Source organism: Eleutherodactylus coqui, chromosome 5 (genome assembly GCF_035609145.1).
Source record: "Eleutherodactylus coqui strain aEleCoq1 chromosome 5, aEleCoq1.hap1, whole genome shotgun sequence".
In the NCBI taxonomy this organism is placed as follows: Eukaryota; Metazoa; Chordata; class Amphibia; order Anura; family Eleutherodactylidae; genus Eleutherodactylus; species Eleutherodactylus coqui.
This window is the reverse complement of record NC_089841.1, coordinates 133,333,059-133,350,640: the sequence shown is the minus strand read 5'-3', so window position 1 is coordinate 133,350,640 and position 17,582 is coordinate 133,333,059. Positions and strand designations below refer to the sequence as shown.

The following is a 17,582-nucleotide window of genomic DNA, read 5'->3' as shown; positions in this document are numbered from 1 at the left end:
GTGAGAGGGGAAGTATAGGAAACAGTTTGTGTGGATGGGGAGCGGTTTGTGAGAGAAGGCATAATGCGCATTCTGTGTAGCAGGGGGTGTGCGAGAGCTGTCTGTGTAACAGAGATCTGGGATAATGAGAGTGGTCTGTGGGGGAACAGCCCATGTAAAAGAGATGGGGGCCATGGGAGCAATCTATGACACGGGTGTATTGAGAACAGTCTATGTAACAGAAATGGGCATGAGGAGCAGTCTGTGAAAGATAGCTCCTCATGCTTCTCTCCCACATGTGCTCACGTGGTCCCTATTTATGTGATAAACATAAGCAACCATTAGAGCAGTCTGTGAGAAAGTATGTAGGGGTCATAGGGAGCAGTCTGTGTAAGAGAGATGGAAAACCATTGGAGCTATCTGTGGGAGAGAGGGATATGGGAACAGTCTGTGTGAGAGGGGTATGTCTGTCCATTCTAGTTTCAACCTTACTACTAAAGTGACCATGCTGTAGAGTTGAGTGACTCACTGGACAACAGGTATGGAACATTAATGCTTTTTCTCCCCTAGACTACCAGGGAACTGATACCCCTTCATGGCCCTAGACCACCAGGGATTATGTCATTAATCCATTCACAGCCCTAGACAACCATGGATCCTTAAATTAACCAATACTAAGTATATCTGACTGCCTTGGAGCTCATTATTAGGGCTCTCTATGGTAATATTAGATGCGGTTGTGTTGGCCAATTGTAGTGCCCATATATAATATGTTTTAGTCCCTGGTGTACTAAGAACTATATAATATATCAGTGTTTACCTGAACAAAGAGAAAAAAAGGCAACTTTGATTTGATTCATATTCACAGAAAAGCAACTGACCAGGCTATTTGTTTTCAGCTTCTAGCTAAAGAAGTAATAACTATAGCTTTGCCATTGTGTACTCTTTATTAGAATTCCATTTAAAGGGCTTCTGTCAGTATAAGAGAAGCATAAATTACATTATGGAGCTGAAAAGGTGAGGGAACATGGAGTCCAGGCAGATATGTACTATACTCACCTGGTCCCTCGTTCAAGTGCTGTGCCCCCGAGAACTTGGTGCGTGCAGACAGCTCAACTCTTTTCAGATGGCTCTGTGTGCGCGCTCTTACTTTCATCTCTATGGGACAGCCACCTGAAAAGCGTTATACTGTGTGCTAAGATCACAGGGACACATCACAAGAACGGGGTTGGAAACAGGCTGAACTAGATGGACATTGTCTTCATTCAGCCTAACCTACTATGACTGGTTGAATATAAAACGTACCACCCCTGACTCCCCATTCCTCATGTTTGAGCACTATAATGTAGTTTACGGTACTCAAAGGCGTTGACAGAGGCCCTTAAAAGTACAGTATAATTTAGTTGTACTATCTATTAACAGGGCACGTTTGCTCTAGAATAAATCTGTAATAGAATCACCACAAACGACTTAACTGAGCAACTACCGGAACAAAAATGATTCAGTGTAAATCTTAGGGCTCATTCACACGAACCCATTTGCGCACGCAATACAAAGTGAATAGAACCCGGTGGATTCATTCATATGAGCGTATTTTACGTACACATTTCATTCACGCAAAAAATACACAGCAATCAGTCCTACTTTAACACAGGGACATAAATACCCCAATATTGTGCTGCTACTTAGGATGCAAGGTAAATATATATTATCAAATGAATCACCAGTGCATTTTGGACTTATTTAGATTAATAAAGTGTCCCCCTGCTAAGATCCCCAACAATGTACTGACAGTAAATGTCCAATCTTCCTGCATCGCTACCACAGAGTAAAATTAAAGACTAAGAACACTTGCAGGGATTTTGTAATTGTATCTTATAAAAATGTTGGACCTTTTGTGTGCAGCTTGTATGTCTTACAATTAAATCCTATGTGCTTGTGTTGTGAAGTCTGGGATATTCATTAGCTGTGGCTGCCTCCACCCTCACACTGATGATTGACAGCTTTCTCCCTATGCTGTGTCAATCAGTGGAAGGGAAGAGGGGTTAGACAACCACAGCTCATCAATATCCCAAACTACATGCTACAACAGATAAATACTGATTTTATGAAAAGTACTAAAGCTAAAAAAGTAAGCGATCCAATGCTGTGATTGGGGTCTCTGTCACTAGTTTATGCTAAGTCCATTGTGAGCACATACTCAGGATACCACTAGATTCACTCAGAGATAACCTGTCAGCTCTGACATGGCTATTTTAATGAATACTTAGACACTTAGAGTCTAGACCATTGCGCCATACATCTGTTAGTTCTACTGGAAATGTATAAATAAACTGAAGACTGTGTGTTATTTTTCACTTTGTCAACAGAGTTGTCCCCACACAGTCTAAGGCCCCCTGTCCATGGGCGTTGCCGTATCCCGCGGCGGATTGCCACTGCGGGAGCCGCCGCCCAGGAGCAGGAGGCGGCAGACGGATCTCTGCTGATCAGCCTATCGCATAAATTCGCAGCGTGCTGCGAATTGCCAGCCACGAGCAGAGAATCGCAATGATTCTCCGCTCGTGAACACGGGGCCGCTTTCAAACAGTCATAATATTGATGCAGAAAAATGGCCTTATTAATCCTTTCCAATCCAATTCATATGCTGGTTTTCCTAGGGGGCTTACTTTTTTTCTGCTGTTATACAACGGCGCTATATGCTGGCTAAAGCCAGTACTGCATGAGGTGACATGTTGGATAGGCTCCGACAGCAGGGAGGCTGGCAATATATAGTGAGAGGACCCCGACGGACATCTTCCAACATCGGAGCTGTACAGACTTAAATCATAATGTCTTCAGAGGTCAGACAGTGGATTGGAAAGGGTTAAAGGTTCAACACGCAGACCTCCCGTGGTTCATGAGAGCCAGTACTAGAGCAATGTAGAAACCTATGGTGAATCCCATTCCGAGTTTGATGAACCATAAGATAGCAGGGTGCTGTGTCTGTAAAGGCTTAAACACATGGGCGTGTTTTAGTCCTATTAAGCAGCCGTGTAAATCACGGCCACAAGACGAAACCACTGATTTTAATTGTTTCGTTTTCACTATTGGGATTCTCGCACTTTAATACTACATGCGAGAAAAGATAGGAATTGCTCTATCTTTCTTGCAGTAAATTTTTCTACACGCGAGAAAGATAGGGCAGGACCTTTCTTCCTGCTTTTTTTTTCTCGCGCACTATAGTGCAAAATTTGAATAGTCTGAAAAAAGAAAGTGATCGCCAGGTTCATGCGCGAATACGCTCCATAGTGGGAAGCATATTAATGCATGGGCCCGTCTTCTTTTGGCCTCATACAGGAGCAAAAAAGCATCCAAATGATGGCCATCTGAAACTAGCCTCACACGGTCAGCACTGATTGGACAATGATATAGTACATTTACAGAATAACACAGGAATGGCATAACCCAGAGTTCTAAGAAAACATGTCCCAGAATTGTTGTTTTATGGAAAATACAAATACTGTAGGCTTTCAAGTCCATTCTAAATATTCACATAGAAAATGTATACAATGAACCATATTAACACTCTACAGTCTCCTGTGTTTTTACATTTGTTGACCTACGTGTTTAACCTTCAAGTTGAGTTAGGCAACGTGGTAAAAAATACTCACAGAATGCAAGTTTAATTTGTGCATTTGCATCAATAAATAAGGCCTCAGAAAATACTCCCGGTCATCTTCAGTCTGTGTTTATATGTTGTAATAGATTTGATTCAGTATCTTCTCGTCTCTTTGGTGGTTTAGCCTAAAATAAGATAAAATACGTATGAAAAGTTTTTGAAATGTTCAGAACAAAATATCTCCATGAAATATGATCACCTCTGGCCCAAGCAGTCTCAATAAGATGTTCTTGTTGTTGTATGTTATTGCCATGATGGATTATTACGGTTATTACTTAAGGTAAGGACACGCGTGTTTAATCCACCCAATGGCTTTACCGCAGATTCCACAAGGATGAAATTCACAACGAAAGACAGCAGGCTAAATTGACAGACGTAAAATTCTAGAGTTACTTCCACTAGGGGGAGCTCACAGTTTATTGACGGATAGTCATTGGGGCTGTTTAAATCCAATCCAATGAGCTCCCCCCGATAGTGCTGGCTTGAGTCTATGGTTGAGTGGGAAGTAGTAGATTTGGAGCACTGGGTGAGAAAAAAATCACATAAAGACTTAATAAAATTAAATTATAGGTACACTTTAGGCCACCTCTAGTATTAGTTGTTAACCAAGGTTGCTAATTATCCATAAATTTCTGAACAGCTTATATAAGGCAGTGTTTGTCATCTCTGCCACTGGAACCAACAGACTCCAAAACTCCACTTTAAAATTTCTGTGTTCGCCTATATATAAATGCCACATAAATCCTGTAAATCCTTCTCCGATACATTGCATAAATCTAAACTTTTATAGACTGATCAAGGTGCATGAAACAGTGGGATAGCGATATCAGAAGGTCTTCACCCCTTAGCACCCCAGGACATAGATGTATGTCCTAGGTATAAGAGGTTAATATGGCGTAGACTCAGAAGCCAAGTCCTATACACACACAGCTGGTCTCAGCTGTCTTTGAAATACACACACAGCTGGCGACAGCAGAAATACCATATACTGTAATAATGAAGTATTGCAGTATATGATATAAGTGATAAAATGACCGCAAGCTCAAGTCCCTTTAGGAGATAAAAAGATAAAGAAAGATGCATTAAAAACAGTTTAAAAAATATATATTTTTTGCAAATCTATAAAAAAACATATTTGGTATTGTAGCATCCATAAAAGTCCAATGTATCAAAATAATGCATTATTTATCCTGAATGGTGACTGTCATCAGAAAAAAAAATACACAAGACCAAAAATTATGCCTTTTGGTCACCACATTTCCAAGAAAAAAATGTAATAAAAAGCAATCAAAAAGTCATATGTACTTCAAAATTGTACCAATAGAAACCACAGGTTATCCTGCAAAAGATGAGCCCTAGCACAACCCCATCGACAAAAAGTTCTAGTGGTCAGAAGATGGTAGCAGAAAATATTTTTTTAAAGATAGTTTAGAAATTTATAAAAAAACAAAATAAATTAGGTATCTAAATTCTGCTAACCCACAGAATAAAGTTATGTCATTTTTGCAGCAGTGTGTTCGCAGTATTAACAAGATGTCCCCAAAGATGGCACAATTGGGTGTTTGTTTTTTTTGTTTTTTTTTTACTTCAACCGACTTAGAAATTTTTTAAAGTATTTCAGTACATTTTATGGTACATTAACTAGTTCAACTGAAAAATAAAAGTTAAAATTTTTTTTAAAGTGATGAGAAACCCCACCCCCCCAAAAAAAAGAAAAATTACCCCGTCGGAGTGGAATCCGACCCTGTGCCTGTCTGGCATTCGTATGTACCTGAATTTATCTGTGCTGCGAATGGTCCGGACAGCTCGTCATCGACATGCGCAGTAAGTTGTTTTTTCAAATTTTTTTTTTCTTCTTGCACTGTTGTTAGATGCTGACACGGAATCCACGACTTTGCGTTGGATGGCTTCCATTGAATTCAATAGAAGCCATCCGCGCAGAATCCACGCAAGTATTGGACATGCTGTGATTTAATTTCCACGAGTGGAAATTGCAATTGCTGTTCGCTCATGTGAGCGGACATGCGAATGTTCTATTTGTTTGAATGTATGTGCAATGCCGCAGATCATCCGTGCGGGTGACGATCGTGGATTCCGCAATACAAACTCGGTCGTGTGAGACCGGCCTAAAGTATTTTAATATGCTGTAGCCGTCACCACTTCAAGACATAGAAGTCCTCATTTATAGGAAACAGCAGCCAATCATATATGTTTATTCAATAGGGCCAAATATCTGCAGCTTATCTCTTGCATAAATAAAAGGGCCATATACATGGGATGGTTATCTTGCAAAATTCGGTCAAGCTAACGAAAATGCGCAATAACCATTACATGTAAATGCAATGCCATCATGCACTATTCAGTCACTTTCCGTTTGTCGTTCACTTTCAACCAGCATAAAAAACATCGCTAGTTCGCTCGCTTCTCGCTGTGTGTAAACGCTCCTCGCTCAGCACTTCATATAAAAAGAAGCTCTGATAAAGTAAGCGAAACTTCAGCAGTGATCTGCACGAGCGCTTACATCTAGCGGTGACGTCAGCACTCATGCAGTCGTTTAACAGACAGTCGTCCCGTGTAAATGAAGCACAAGAATCAGGTATGCTGAAATCCAAGAAAAGCTTGATTCTTTTGATTGCACCCTGATGCTCACATTAGATTATCAGTGACATTTATTTAAGGGTCCGTTTACACCTAACGATTTATCGTTTGAAGGTGAACGATGTCAGAGTTTATACAGGCAGATAAATCGTTGGCTCATTCAGACGAGAAATTGTTCAGTCGTCCACATTCACTGTATAAGTGTCTGAAAACGACTGAATGATCTGTATTCAAGCCGAACGAATAGAGAACGAGCCAACGATGATTTTTATGCCAGCAGAAAATGAACGATGAACAAAAAGCAAACGATTTATAGTTCATTGTTTGATCGTCAGCTGTATTTACACTGAACCATTATCATTCATTATGACTTGATAATCGTTCCATGTAAAAGGGTCTTAATACACGTAGGCAGCTTAACCTCTTCCCAACACAAATGCAGCTCTTGCACCCCTAATGCACTTAGATGTCGACAGCATATGCTGCATATGCCATGAGCTTGGGAGGTAAGCCCACTCCATAAATGGCGGTATCGACTGTCGTTGACAGCTGACACCTACCCGCAACAACTCCGATCAACAACCGAGATAATTCAGATTGCGGCTGTTGACTGTTTAAATGCCACTGTCAATTCTGACAGAAGCATTTAAATATCCCAAACAGCGCCACCACAATAAGACTGTGGTGTTGCCGTCCAGATGTCATGGCAGCCTGGAGCCTTCTGGACGCCCCCAGTGCTGCCATGCTTGCTAGCCTATTAAAATGTGCCTGTGGCATGTCTTTTTAGGCAGCCTGTAATACATACCATAGTACTGAAAGTTCAAGTCCCCTACGGGGGCTAAAAAAACTTGAGAATAACTGAAATAAAGACTTTTTAAATATTACAAAAAGAAAAAAGCATTAAAAGTTAAAAGAAATCTGTTTTCCCAATAAAATTAGTATCACTGTGTCCGTAAAGGTCTAATTTACTGAAATAACAGATTATTAATCCCGCACAGTACACTGACCTGTACACTGGAACATGAATGACCCTTGATCATGAAAGAGTTAAGAAAGCCCTTTACCTACCTCTTCATATTTGCAATTCCAATAGAAATTTGCCTTGTTGTTCAAATATAGGAGTATCAGGTCACATAGAAGTGTAATCTACAATGAGAAGATAATTATTACGTAACAATATTAATAAAGATTCTATAAAGGATTAAAGGGAACCTGTCATGTCCTGTTACTGTTGTATCTTGCTTCTACCAGAAGAATGGGTGGAAACAAGCTACACGCCCACAACCAACGCCCACAACTTCATTGCCTGGGCCGGAGAATCCGCTGGTCTGTGCTCCTAGCTCCGCTGTCATAATTCCCTGGTGACCTTCTTCTCTTCCAGCTTCGGCGGTGTAAGTTCCCCGCCCCCCCCCCCTCCTCCTCTTTATCCATTGCATTCTCCAACTGTCAATTTTTCGGGTCAGTAACCTCTCAAGCCGGCACCGCTGTGGGCTCGTAGGTCCACAGTGATACCTCCCCTGGCGACCTTCCCTGCCAGCACTGTAATCCCCCGCCTCCACAGCATTCCCCCACTGTCACTGCCCCCGATGCTCTGCCTTCTCCCGTCCCTTCTCCGGCGAAGTCAGTCTCCTCGCCGGCGTTGCATAATGCTTGCAATATGTGACGGCACTGAGAAGACTGCCAGCGCAGGAGGCGGGAAGGGAATAAGGGAGAGTGTCGGAGTGTCACTGCCCCCAGCGCTCTGCCTTCTCCCGTCCCTGTTCCAGTGCCGTCTTGTGCAGAAGCCGGTAAGGGCATCAGGGAGAGCGGCCGTGGGGTCAGTGGCACGATGAGGCGGGAGGCCACATAATGGAAACCTATTCTCTGGCCCAACCAATCAAGTTGTTGGCGTGCAGCTTGTCTCCACCCATTCTTCTGGTGGAGACAAGATACAACAGTACCTCATGTCCCTACAGCAGTATAAACTAGGTTATCATGCTGTTAGGGGACGTGACAGGGAGCCAGTGGATGTAATTTTTATACTCCCCAGCTTCTGCAATCCAGTGGTGTCCCCCTCTGAAGTTGTTGCATGGCACGAGAATCTGACTTTTTTCAGAGTCCTATGCGCTCTCCTATACAAGTCTATGGTAGAGTGTGAGCACGGGACTCCAAAAAAGGCAGATTTTCGTGCCGCTTGCCGACTTTAGAGGAGTACGTGTCAGTTGAGTATAAAAAATGCATCACCTGCCTTCCTGTCATGTCCCGTAACAACACCATAACTTAGTTTGTAGTGCTGTGGGGACATGACAGGTTCCCTTTAACTTGAAAACACCACATTATTAAGAGAAAACACAGACTTGTCCAAATCTAATATAAAAAAGCCTACAGGCTTTTCCTTGCACCGTACTTTGCACCATATAATGTAATGAAAAAAATGTTTCAAAGAAATCAAATGGGGGAATGTTAGTTTTTACAGCATTCATGATGCAGTAAAATTGACACGTGAACTTTATAGTGCTCATACTTGGTGACAGGTTCCCTTTGATAGGCATCCATATGCATGGCAGTTATGGCAACCTTTATTAGGCTTGGGCTGCCATGCTAGCCCATTGGCACCATGCAATTGCGTCTTGGGGGGCCCAATGGAGAATCATAGGGGGACCTTTCCATTCCAGCTACAAATTTATAAGCATGGTTCCCTTTGACTGCAGCATATAAATAGTTAACTGCTGCGATCCAAAGACCGCTCCATACAACCCTCATGACGCAAATGTATTTATACATATGGCAGTCGTGAAGAAGTTAAAAGATTAATATTGTGCAGATATATATTGCAAAGATGCTTTCCAATATATTGTAAGGGCAAGCCAATAATAATTACTCACTGCACCCAAGAAGGCACATCCGGTTCCAAGGCTTACGGCTGTTGGGACCAGACCAAACTTTCTTACCTTAATATAGAAACCAAAATGTAATTGAACTGGAAAAATAAGATCAATATTTAATTTAGATACAGACACAAACCTCTCCTGTCACAGATATCTCAAAACGGATCCCATAGAGCTTCAAGAGATCTCTGTATTCATGGTTTTCTCGATCCCAGTAATAAGTTGCCATTCTAAAAAAATAATAATACATTATAACTGTCCTATAAAATAGTTGTTAAACTATACAAAGCTCACCATGGCAGCCTGTTGCATCCCCACTAACCTAGTCTCGTCTGCTAGTGCTGATGGAGGTTCTCCCAGCACTTTCTGATCATCCTGCTGCTGTCAGGTGCTCCGCCCCAATCAGCTTCTGGGGCGGGAGCTCTGACAGCATTTAAACCCCTCAGTTGCTTCCTGACACTGCCAGTGTTTGTATAGGCTCCTTACACTCACCAGTGTTACCTTGTATTCCTGTTTTCTAGTTATTGACCTCGGCTTTTCCCCTGACCTGACTTCGTCTCCTCCTTCTGTACTGCGTTTTTCCGGACTGACTTTAAGTGCTTGACCTTGGCTTGCTCCTGGACTGGTTTGCGGTTTTCCCTTTGTGCTTCGCTCTGGTTGTCTGTTTGTCTGTCCATTTGTTTTCTGTTTCCAGGGATTGTGGCTTTCCCCAGCATTCCCCTAGCCAGTGTAGGGACTGTTGCCCAGTTGCCCGCCTGGGGTTAGCCAGGAGTGGAGGCAAGTAGGCAGGGACAGGGGTTGTGGGATACGTTGCAGGGACCCCCGACTCCTGCTTTCCCAGATTGGGAATTGAAAACCAAGCGAGAATCCATATACAGACAGCTGTTTCAGGTTTTTGCCTTTAATCAGTGTGCAGTAAGTTTAAATTCCCAATCATTGTTATAAAGACATGTATAAAGGGTCTGACATTGATTTGCACCAATGCTGCCACACAATAGGTATTATTCCATGTTTCTTATAAGCATGTGTGCTCACTGACCTTTCTAAATTCAAGTAATTCTGTAAAAGAATATGCACCAAACAGGTTGGACAGCCCTGTGGTACATGTATTTTTAAAGCATTTTTTAGTCTTCTTTATAGCAATATGTACTTGTAATATATAAGAAAACTCACCGAAAGTTGTTTTTCCGGTCTTGCAATCTAAATGAGTATTGTGGAGTACAGGTACTTTCTGACTGATCCAAGTCACAGTTCCACATAATATCAATTCCAACAACTCCACCCTAAAATATATTATCAACATATTTATAATATGTTTTATGGATTGTTTATTTTACACAATAAAGACCCATTTAGACACAACGATTAGCACTCAAAAGTCGCTCAAAAGACATCTTCTGAGTGATCGTTGTGTGCATTTACACGACAAGATGATTGCTCAAAATTTGTTCAAACTGTAGTTGAGTGACAGTTTTGAGCATTCACTTTGCATAAGTGTGTAAATGAAGGCTCACGCTGTATGCAGAGGACAAGCGGGACCGCTATCTTCTGCATACAGGTGTTGTCTTCATATCCAGCTGAGCGCTCCTAGTGGGTTATACAGAACACAGCTGCAGGGCTGTCTTCTGCAAACTCCTGCTGTGTTCATGGACCGCACAGCTGGTATACAGCTGAGCGCTCCGAGCAGGATATGCAGAACACAGCACTGTCTTCTGCATACTCCTGCTGTGTTCATGGACCGCACAGCTGGTATACAGCTGAGCGCTCCAAGCAGGGTATGCAGAAGTGCTGTCTTCTTCATACTCCGGGTGTGTTCTCTGAGTGGGATACCAGCTGAAACAATAGTATCAGCGGTATCCCTCTGAGAACTCAGCGCATGGTCCTGATAAGACTCATCGTTGTCTTTTAGCATGCTGAAAGACAACGATGAATGACTCGTTAACGAAAACTGCACAATGTCCGTGCAGTTAGACCCAACGATTCTCCCTCAAAAGACGGCTTTGGGCGATTTTTTTTTTAGTGAGAATCGTTGGGCAGGCTAGACAGGTCCTGGTAGTGGAAGACTCAACTGCAGCAACCAGCGCCAGGCAGCTGCTGCCAAGGCAAATAGGATCATGGGGTGCATTAAAAGAAGTCTAGGAGCACATGATGAGAACACTGTTCTTCCACTTTACAAATCATTGGTCAGACTACAAATGAAATATTGTGAAGTTTGGGGCACTGGTACTCAAGAAGGACGTATCAAAGCTTGAGTGGGTATAAAGGTGGGCAACTAAAGTAGTTATTGCACCTGTGCCACTAACACTGGCCACGGCTAGTCTTTTGGATACTCACCTGTTCACACCATCGCCAGTGCAGCCTAAGCAGCTAATCCACTGGGACTATCTTGATAAGTAACAACTAAGGGACCCCACAGAAAGACTATTCTGCTCATGCTGGTCAAGGATGAAAACCTTAGTTCCTGAGGTACTGGCTCCCCAAATAGCCAAAAGTCTATCCACCTCCTCCTGCCTGACAATATATTTCTAACTAGGTCATCACTGTATGTCACAGAATCCAAGAAATTACAACCACTTTGGAACAATATTCACATATAGCCATAATACACTTTAAATGATCTATGACACTCATATGTAGTCCAATTGTCAGGAATAGAGATGAGCGAGCGTACTCGGAAAAGCACTACTCGCTCGAGTAATTTGCTTTATCCGAGTATCGCTGTGCTCGTCCCTGAAGATTCGGGTGCCGGCACGGAGCGGGGAGCTGCAAGGGAGAGCGGGGAGGAACGGAGGGGAGATCTTTCTCTCCCTCTCTCCCGCCCGCTCTCCCCTGCTCCCCGCTGCGACTCACCTGTCAGCCGCAGCGGCACCCGAATCTTCAGGGACGAGCACAGCGATACTCGGATAAAGCAAATTACTCGAGCGAGTAGTGCTTTTCCGAGTACGCTCGCTCATCTCTAGTCAGGAATACCGACATGTTTCACCAATTACTCATTAGGGACCCAAGCTGTAGACCAGTGTCACAGTAACTAAATACAGTCACTCTCAGATCATAATGCTACCTCAAAAAGATATTACTATCAAAAAAGAACAAACATTTAATTCCCAAGTCCTCGTAGATAAAGGTATTACCATGAGATGTAGATCCCCATTATTATAAGATGTAGATCCATAGATCCTAATGGTATCTTAAATATATGTTGACATTAAAAGAGCAAATTTTTGATACGTTCACAAAACAAAACAAAAACGAATTTGAGCGATGGTCATGCAGTGTAAATGCACAGAAAATCGCTCGCTTTTTGTTCACAGGTTTTGAAGCTTACTTTTTAGTCATCTTAAAAACCATCGCTGGATTGTGGGCTTCTTGTGCCGTGTAAATGTTTCCTGTTCAGCGCTTCACATGAGAGGTGAAGCGCTGAGCGAGAAGCGGACGATCCAGCGGTTAAGTCTCTCAGTGCAAACGCTCTGCATGAGCGCTGACAACCTTAGGAGTGATGTCAGCCCTTGTGCAGTTGTTTACCCGACTCTCATCCCGTGTAAAAGGGCCATAAGCCTTCAATTCAATCAAATCTCTAAAACACACTACTTCAATATAAACAAGGCCTTATTCACACAATCGTATATACGCAGCTATTGTAGTTACGTCCATAAATTGCGACCATCTGAAGCATTGGATTCCATTGTATTTATTCTGATGAATGATCTTTGAGCACGTAAAAAAAAAAAAAAAAAAAAAAATCGCCCCAAAAACAGCGACCGATTTTATACGCAGTGTCAAAAAATAGGTCTACTGAGATACACAGGAAACTTCCATGGACTTCCATGGGAGCTGAAAAAATGGAGGGGAGGGAGTTTAGCTGCGTCCAACACTGGGAAAAGAAGACAGGTACTTGAATTTAGGTTTTAGCAGTCATTCCAGGGATTTCTGCTGACTGAGGGATTTCCGTGTTGCAGCGTATTTATTCGCTGATACGCCGCAGCCGCCCGTGTGAATGAGAAAATGCTAAAAAAGATCGGGACTTGATTGCGGCTATTTTTCATTCATGCAATTTTTAGCCGCAATTGGCCAAGCACAAGAACACATATGGTCGTGTGAAAGAGGCCTAAAGGAGATTATATCAGTCATATACGTTAATTTAAATTGAGTTTTTCTACATTTTACCCATCGGAGGTTACTACGATGAACCAGAGATCATCACTGTACAATGTGCAGAAGCTCCTTCCTTCTTGAGGTTTCTCTGTCAACAAAAACGGAATAGTGGATTAATTTGCCTATAAAATGGTCTCTGGATTGGGTGTGTAGATCTCAGGTGAACACTGTAGTTCATTATATGCGGAATACGGTAGTACTATACACTAAGGGCTCCTTCACAGGGGTGATCGCGATTTTGCTGCAAGAAAATCACGTCAGAATCGCATCTTTTTTCCCGCAATTTTTGAGTTGCTTTTTCTCGCGAAAACATTGCAATTTTAGCACAAAAATCAATAGGACTTTCTAATGTTAAAAAACGCACTGCACGAAAATCATGCTTTGCAATGCAATAAAAAGGAGGCTCCATAGGGAAACATGGGAGATAAAAAAATGAGCAATTGCACATCACAGAAAGATAGGGCATGCCGTGAATACTTTTTCTCGCAACATCGTATGAGTGAAAATATCGTAAATGTGAAGGAAACCATTGGTTTCATAATTCTGCGTCTTCACTCACTCTCGTGTTGTGTGAAAATCGCACGATTTGATCACCCATGTGAAACCGGCTTTGGTACATAATAAATGAATAATTATGCAGGTCAATCAAAATGCTAGAAAAATCTAAAATGAGCAGTCCGTTGTTGACCTATTGGTAAAAGTTAAAAATGTATAGCATAATATTGATTACCCGACGCTCAATCACAGGAAGGAAAGCAACATACAGACAGAAAGAAAATCAAAAAACAGGTCTCATGGAGAAATACTACCACAGTTTATAAACCATAAAAGTTCAGAAAGGCTAAAAGGTTATTTCCTCATTTAAGGCTGCTCTTCCACAGCCCGCTTTTTACCGTGATTAGCGCAGCATTTGAAACGCCGCACTAAACACAGTTCAATGCCTCAGTTGATTTCAATGGGGCTTTGCAGACTAGTTTCTAACGCCGCGGTTTTCTAGCACTGTCTGTCCTATTTTCGTGCATTTTAACTCACCACATCACCCACTGCAATGATGGGGTGCATTAAAAACTCTGTCAAAGCCAGTAGTATGCGTTCAAAAATGTTGCGCAAAATTGGGGTAAAACACCGCAGTTTCAAACTCAGCATTTGGGTAAGACGTGTAAGTGGGCCTTTTACACTGAACGATTATCATTAAGAATCGTTCAGTGTAAATGCTTAAAGCTACTAAATGATTAACGATAATTCATCAGATTCGTAACGGGAGGTGAAACGTTAACTTTTTTTACTTTTACGTGATCCCATGGATAACAGTGATCACGTGACCAAGGACCGCGTACCGTGCCCCTCCCCCGTAAAATCTCCAGGCTCTTCGCTACATTTGGTAGCCAGGAGCAGGAAGATTTTAAATTACCCAGACAATCCGCGGCTTATGCGCATGTGTCCACCATTTTTACGACGGACGCGTGAGCAGAAGACAGGCTAAGGTCCACGGATAAATCCGTGAGGGGAGGTGAAACTTAAACTTTTTTAACTTGTGGTTCCCTGTGACATCTACCTGCTCTCGGCTACTCATACTAGCCGGGAGCAGGGTGATTTTAAATTTCCCGACCCCCCCCCCCGGTTTTCTGCGCATGCGCCTGACGTTTTGCGTCTGGTGTACATGCGCATAAGGCAGCGTTAGGTCCTGGAAACACAAGAATGCCGCGGGACATCGCGGAGGACAGGGGTGAGTACTTTCAGCTCCCCTCATGGATCCGATCCAAGAAGGGAGCTGAATCTTTAATTTCATTTTACTTTCTGTTTATTTTTATGTGATTAGGTGATCGCGTGACCGAGGGTCGCATATCATGACCCCTCCTGATAGCTCCAGGTTGTCAGCTAATTCCGTCAGCCGACTGAAGGGAGCTGTCTTATCCACGACCCCGCGGCTTTACTCCTCAGGGTGAGCGTGTTTTTACGGCCCTGAAGATTAAACCCCAGAAGCCGAGGAAGTAAAAGGCAATGTGGCGGTCACTAAGGGGTTAAGTAAGAATTTTCCAATAACATTTGTACTAATATGTTGAACACCAAATTACTGTATACTAGATAGCAGGAGTGGGCTGGCCAATTAAGCTGATAGAGCTCACAAGTCATTCATAGGCCAGAACCGTATAGGTGATCACAGTACTATTATAGCCAGTGATCCAGTGATCATCTGAAACACCTGAGTGATTTAAGGCACTGGATTGGAGGAGACCGGGCTGTCACGTACGCCGGGCGAGGGCGAGGAAGGAAAGGCTCTTAGGTTGTGGAGTGACTGGTACCCAACTTTCCAGACTCCTGAAAAGCGACCATGAGCCACAGCCACAACTCTACAGCAACCCACCTGGCCCTGCACTGATTAACAATTTGTCCCTCACTGGACAAGAGGAGAGAGGGGAAGGGACGATACCTATCGATCCCGCCTCTGGTCCTCCAACACTCTGCAGTATTGCAAGCTGGCAGTCGTTAGAATACAGGCTGATTTGTATCTAGCGTTCTCCGACTTCGGCACGCATGCGAAACGGAAACTCAAATCATCCACCTGGTCAGTTCTAACGCACTCCAGAGCTCTACAATATGCATACAAAACGCTGCCACCATTCATTTGGTTACGGTAAATTGGAACCCGATTCCTGAATACAATCTTCGGAGAATATGGTTTCGTGTTAACACGGACGAGGCTCACTAATTAATTTAAAGTTTAATTCTCAAAGAATAGAGCAGTGCTTATTTACAGAAAAAATACGAAAATGATGTTACAAGATAAATGGCAAGAGACTTACATATGATATCACAAACAGTAAAATAACAGGGATTAAAAGAAGAGTGTTACCATTCTTTGGCGTGGAGTCGCGCCAGAACTGCGGACCAGACCTCACGTATAGTGACCTCCAAGGGGCTGACGCTGAGCACACATTCGTGTGCGATTTTTAAACTCTCACTGGGGTAACTCCCACATAGTTCCTTCCAGCCCCCATGGGGGTTGGCTCATCTTGGAACACATAATTCCCTGAAATACATATTTCCTTCATAACTCCGTGTGGGTGTGACCCACCATGAAAATATGACAACGATGTTTCCTGTTGTGATTTTACGTGTGTTTTGAGCCCACGCATGATTAGTTTTGGACGCATCTGATCCGAGATACGCAATCCTCGGTTTCTGAGTGTCGTGCAAATGCGGGAATCCCTGCATCTTATTGGTGGGGATGCAACGTTCCACAAAATAACCTTGTCCGCGGGCTGCGGCGTACAGATCTTTCATAGTTTTTAAATTACATTTTCCTTTGTCTTAAGGGCACGTTCTTTTGTTAACTTTGCCTCCAAAAGTTATCAGGTCAGTTACGACCATTTGGACCAGTAAGGGAGGGAAAGAGCTGCTGTAGGTGTGAAGCCTATTTCCTCTCCTTATTTCCTAACATAAACATTTGCTGGCTCTGGCTCCAGAGGGGCTGTAGGACATCAAAGACCCCCTGGGGGAGAAGTGTAACAGCCTTTCCTGAAGTCTACTTCAAAGGTAGCTCAGCACTCAGCTTTCCTATATGCGGAAAGACCATTAACTCTTCTCTCTACAAACTATACAAAATGACTGACAGACTACAATTTTCACATCACAATGCATATCTATCAATCTCTTATCTTTATCTGTCACTCTGGTATCTATCTACCCTTCTAATCTCTATCTAGTAAGGGGGAAGGATGTCAGCTCAGCTTTTCTAGTGTCCTGAACGTCAGCTGATTGATACTGGACAGCTGGGGGGACACTTTATTCATCTCTTTTTACTACACCTCCCCTTTTTAGAGTGGGTGTAGTAGGTTGATCCCACAGATCGCCTACGAAACCCACCTCTACTCCGCTCTGCTGGGACAGAGCAGCCTTTAGGGATGAAAAGGAACACTCCCAATTGGTGGTCCAGCTGACCAACTGTAGCTGATGCTCTTTTGTTTCAGGCATCTGCCAAAACCTTTGGCGCAGATCCATGATAGTTATGTATTGGGCCTTGGCCAGCCAGTCCAATAGCTCAGCGAGGCGGGGCATCGCATAAGCTTCAGACACAGTGATGACGTTCAACTTGTAGTCCAGACAGAACCGGGTTGTCCGGTCCTCCTTTGGCTCCCGGACTACAGAAGAGGCCCATGCACTCTGGGGCTTCTGGAAGATGTCCAGGTGCAACATCTCCTCATCGTCCCACTTCATATCTGCCTGCACCTCTGGGGAGACTTGGTAGGCAGACTGCCTACCCGGGGGATGGCTTCCAGTGTTCACCTGGTGAACTGTCAACTGGGCCACCCCTGGTTTCCTAGTGA

At 43.2% G+C, this 17,582-nt stretch overlaps 1 protein-coding gene across 1 annotated transcript in view; it reads right to left on the bottom strand.

Annotated features, from left to right (window-relative positions):
- Nucleotides 1–3,030: 3,030 nt before the first annotated feature.
- The window catches only part of P2RX6 (purinergic receptor P2X 6), a 42,356-nt gene continuing 27,804 nt past the window's right edge, over nucleotides 3,031–17,582 (bottom strand). Inside the window, exons 8-12 of the mRNA XM_066603186.1 lie at nucleotides 10,276–10,385; nucleotides 9,239–9,332; nucleotides 9,100–9,165; nucleotides 7,304–7,381; nucleotides 3,031–3,762 (exon numbers count right to left, since the gene is read on the bottom strand). Coding sequence (XP_066459283.1) covers nucleotides 3,697–3,762; nucleotides 7,304–7,381; nucleotides 9,100–9,165; nucleotides 9,239–9,332; nucleotides 10,276–10,385 — 414 coding nt within the window. The 3' untranslated portion in view covers nucleotides 3,031–3,696. The remainder of the gene's footprint in view (nucleotides 3,763–7,303; nucleotides 7,382–9,099; nucleotides 9,166–9,238; nucleotides 9,333–10,275; nucleotides 10,386–17,582) is intronic.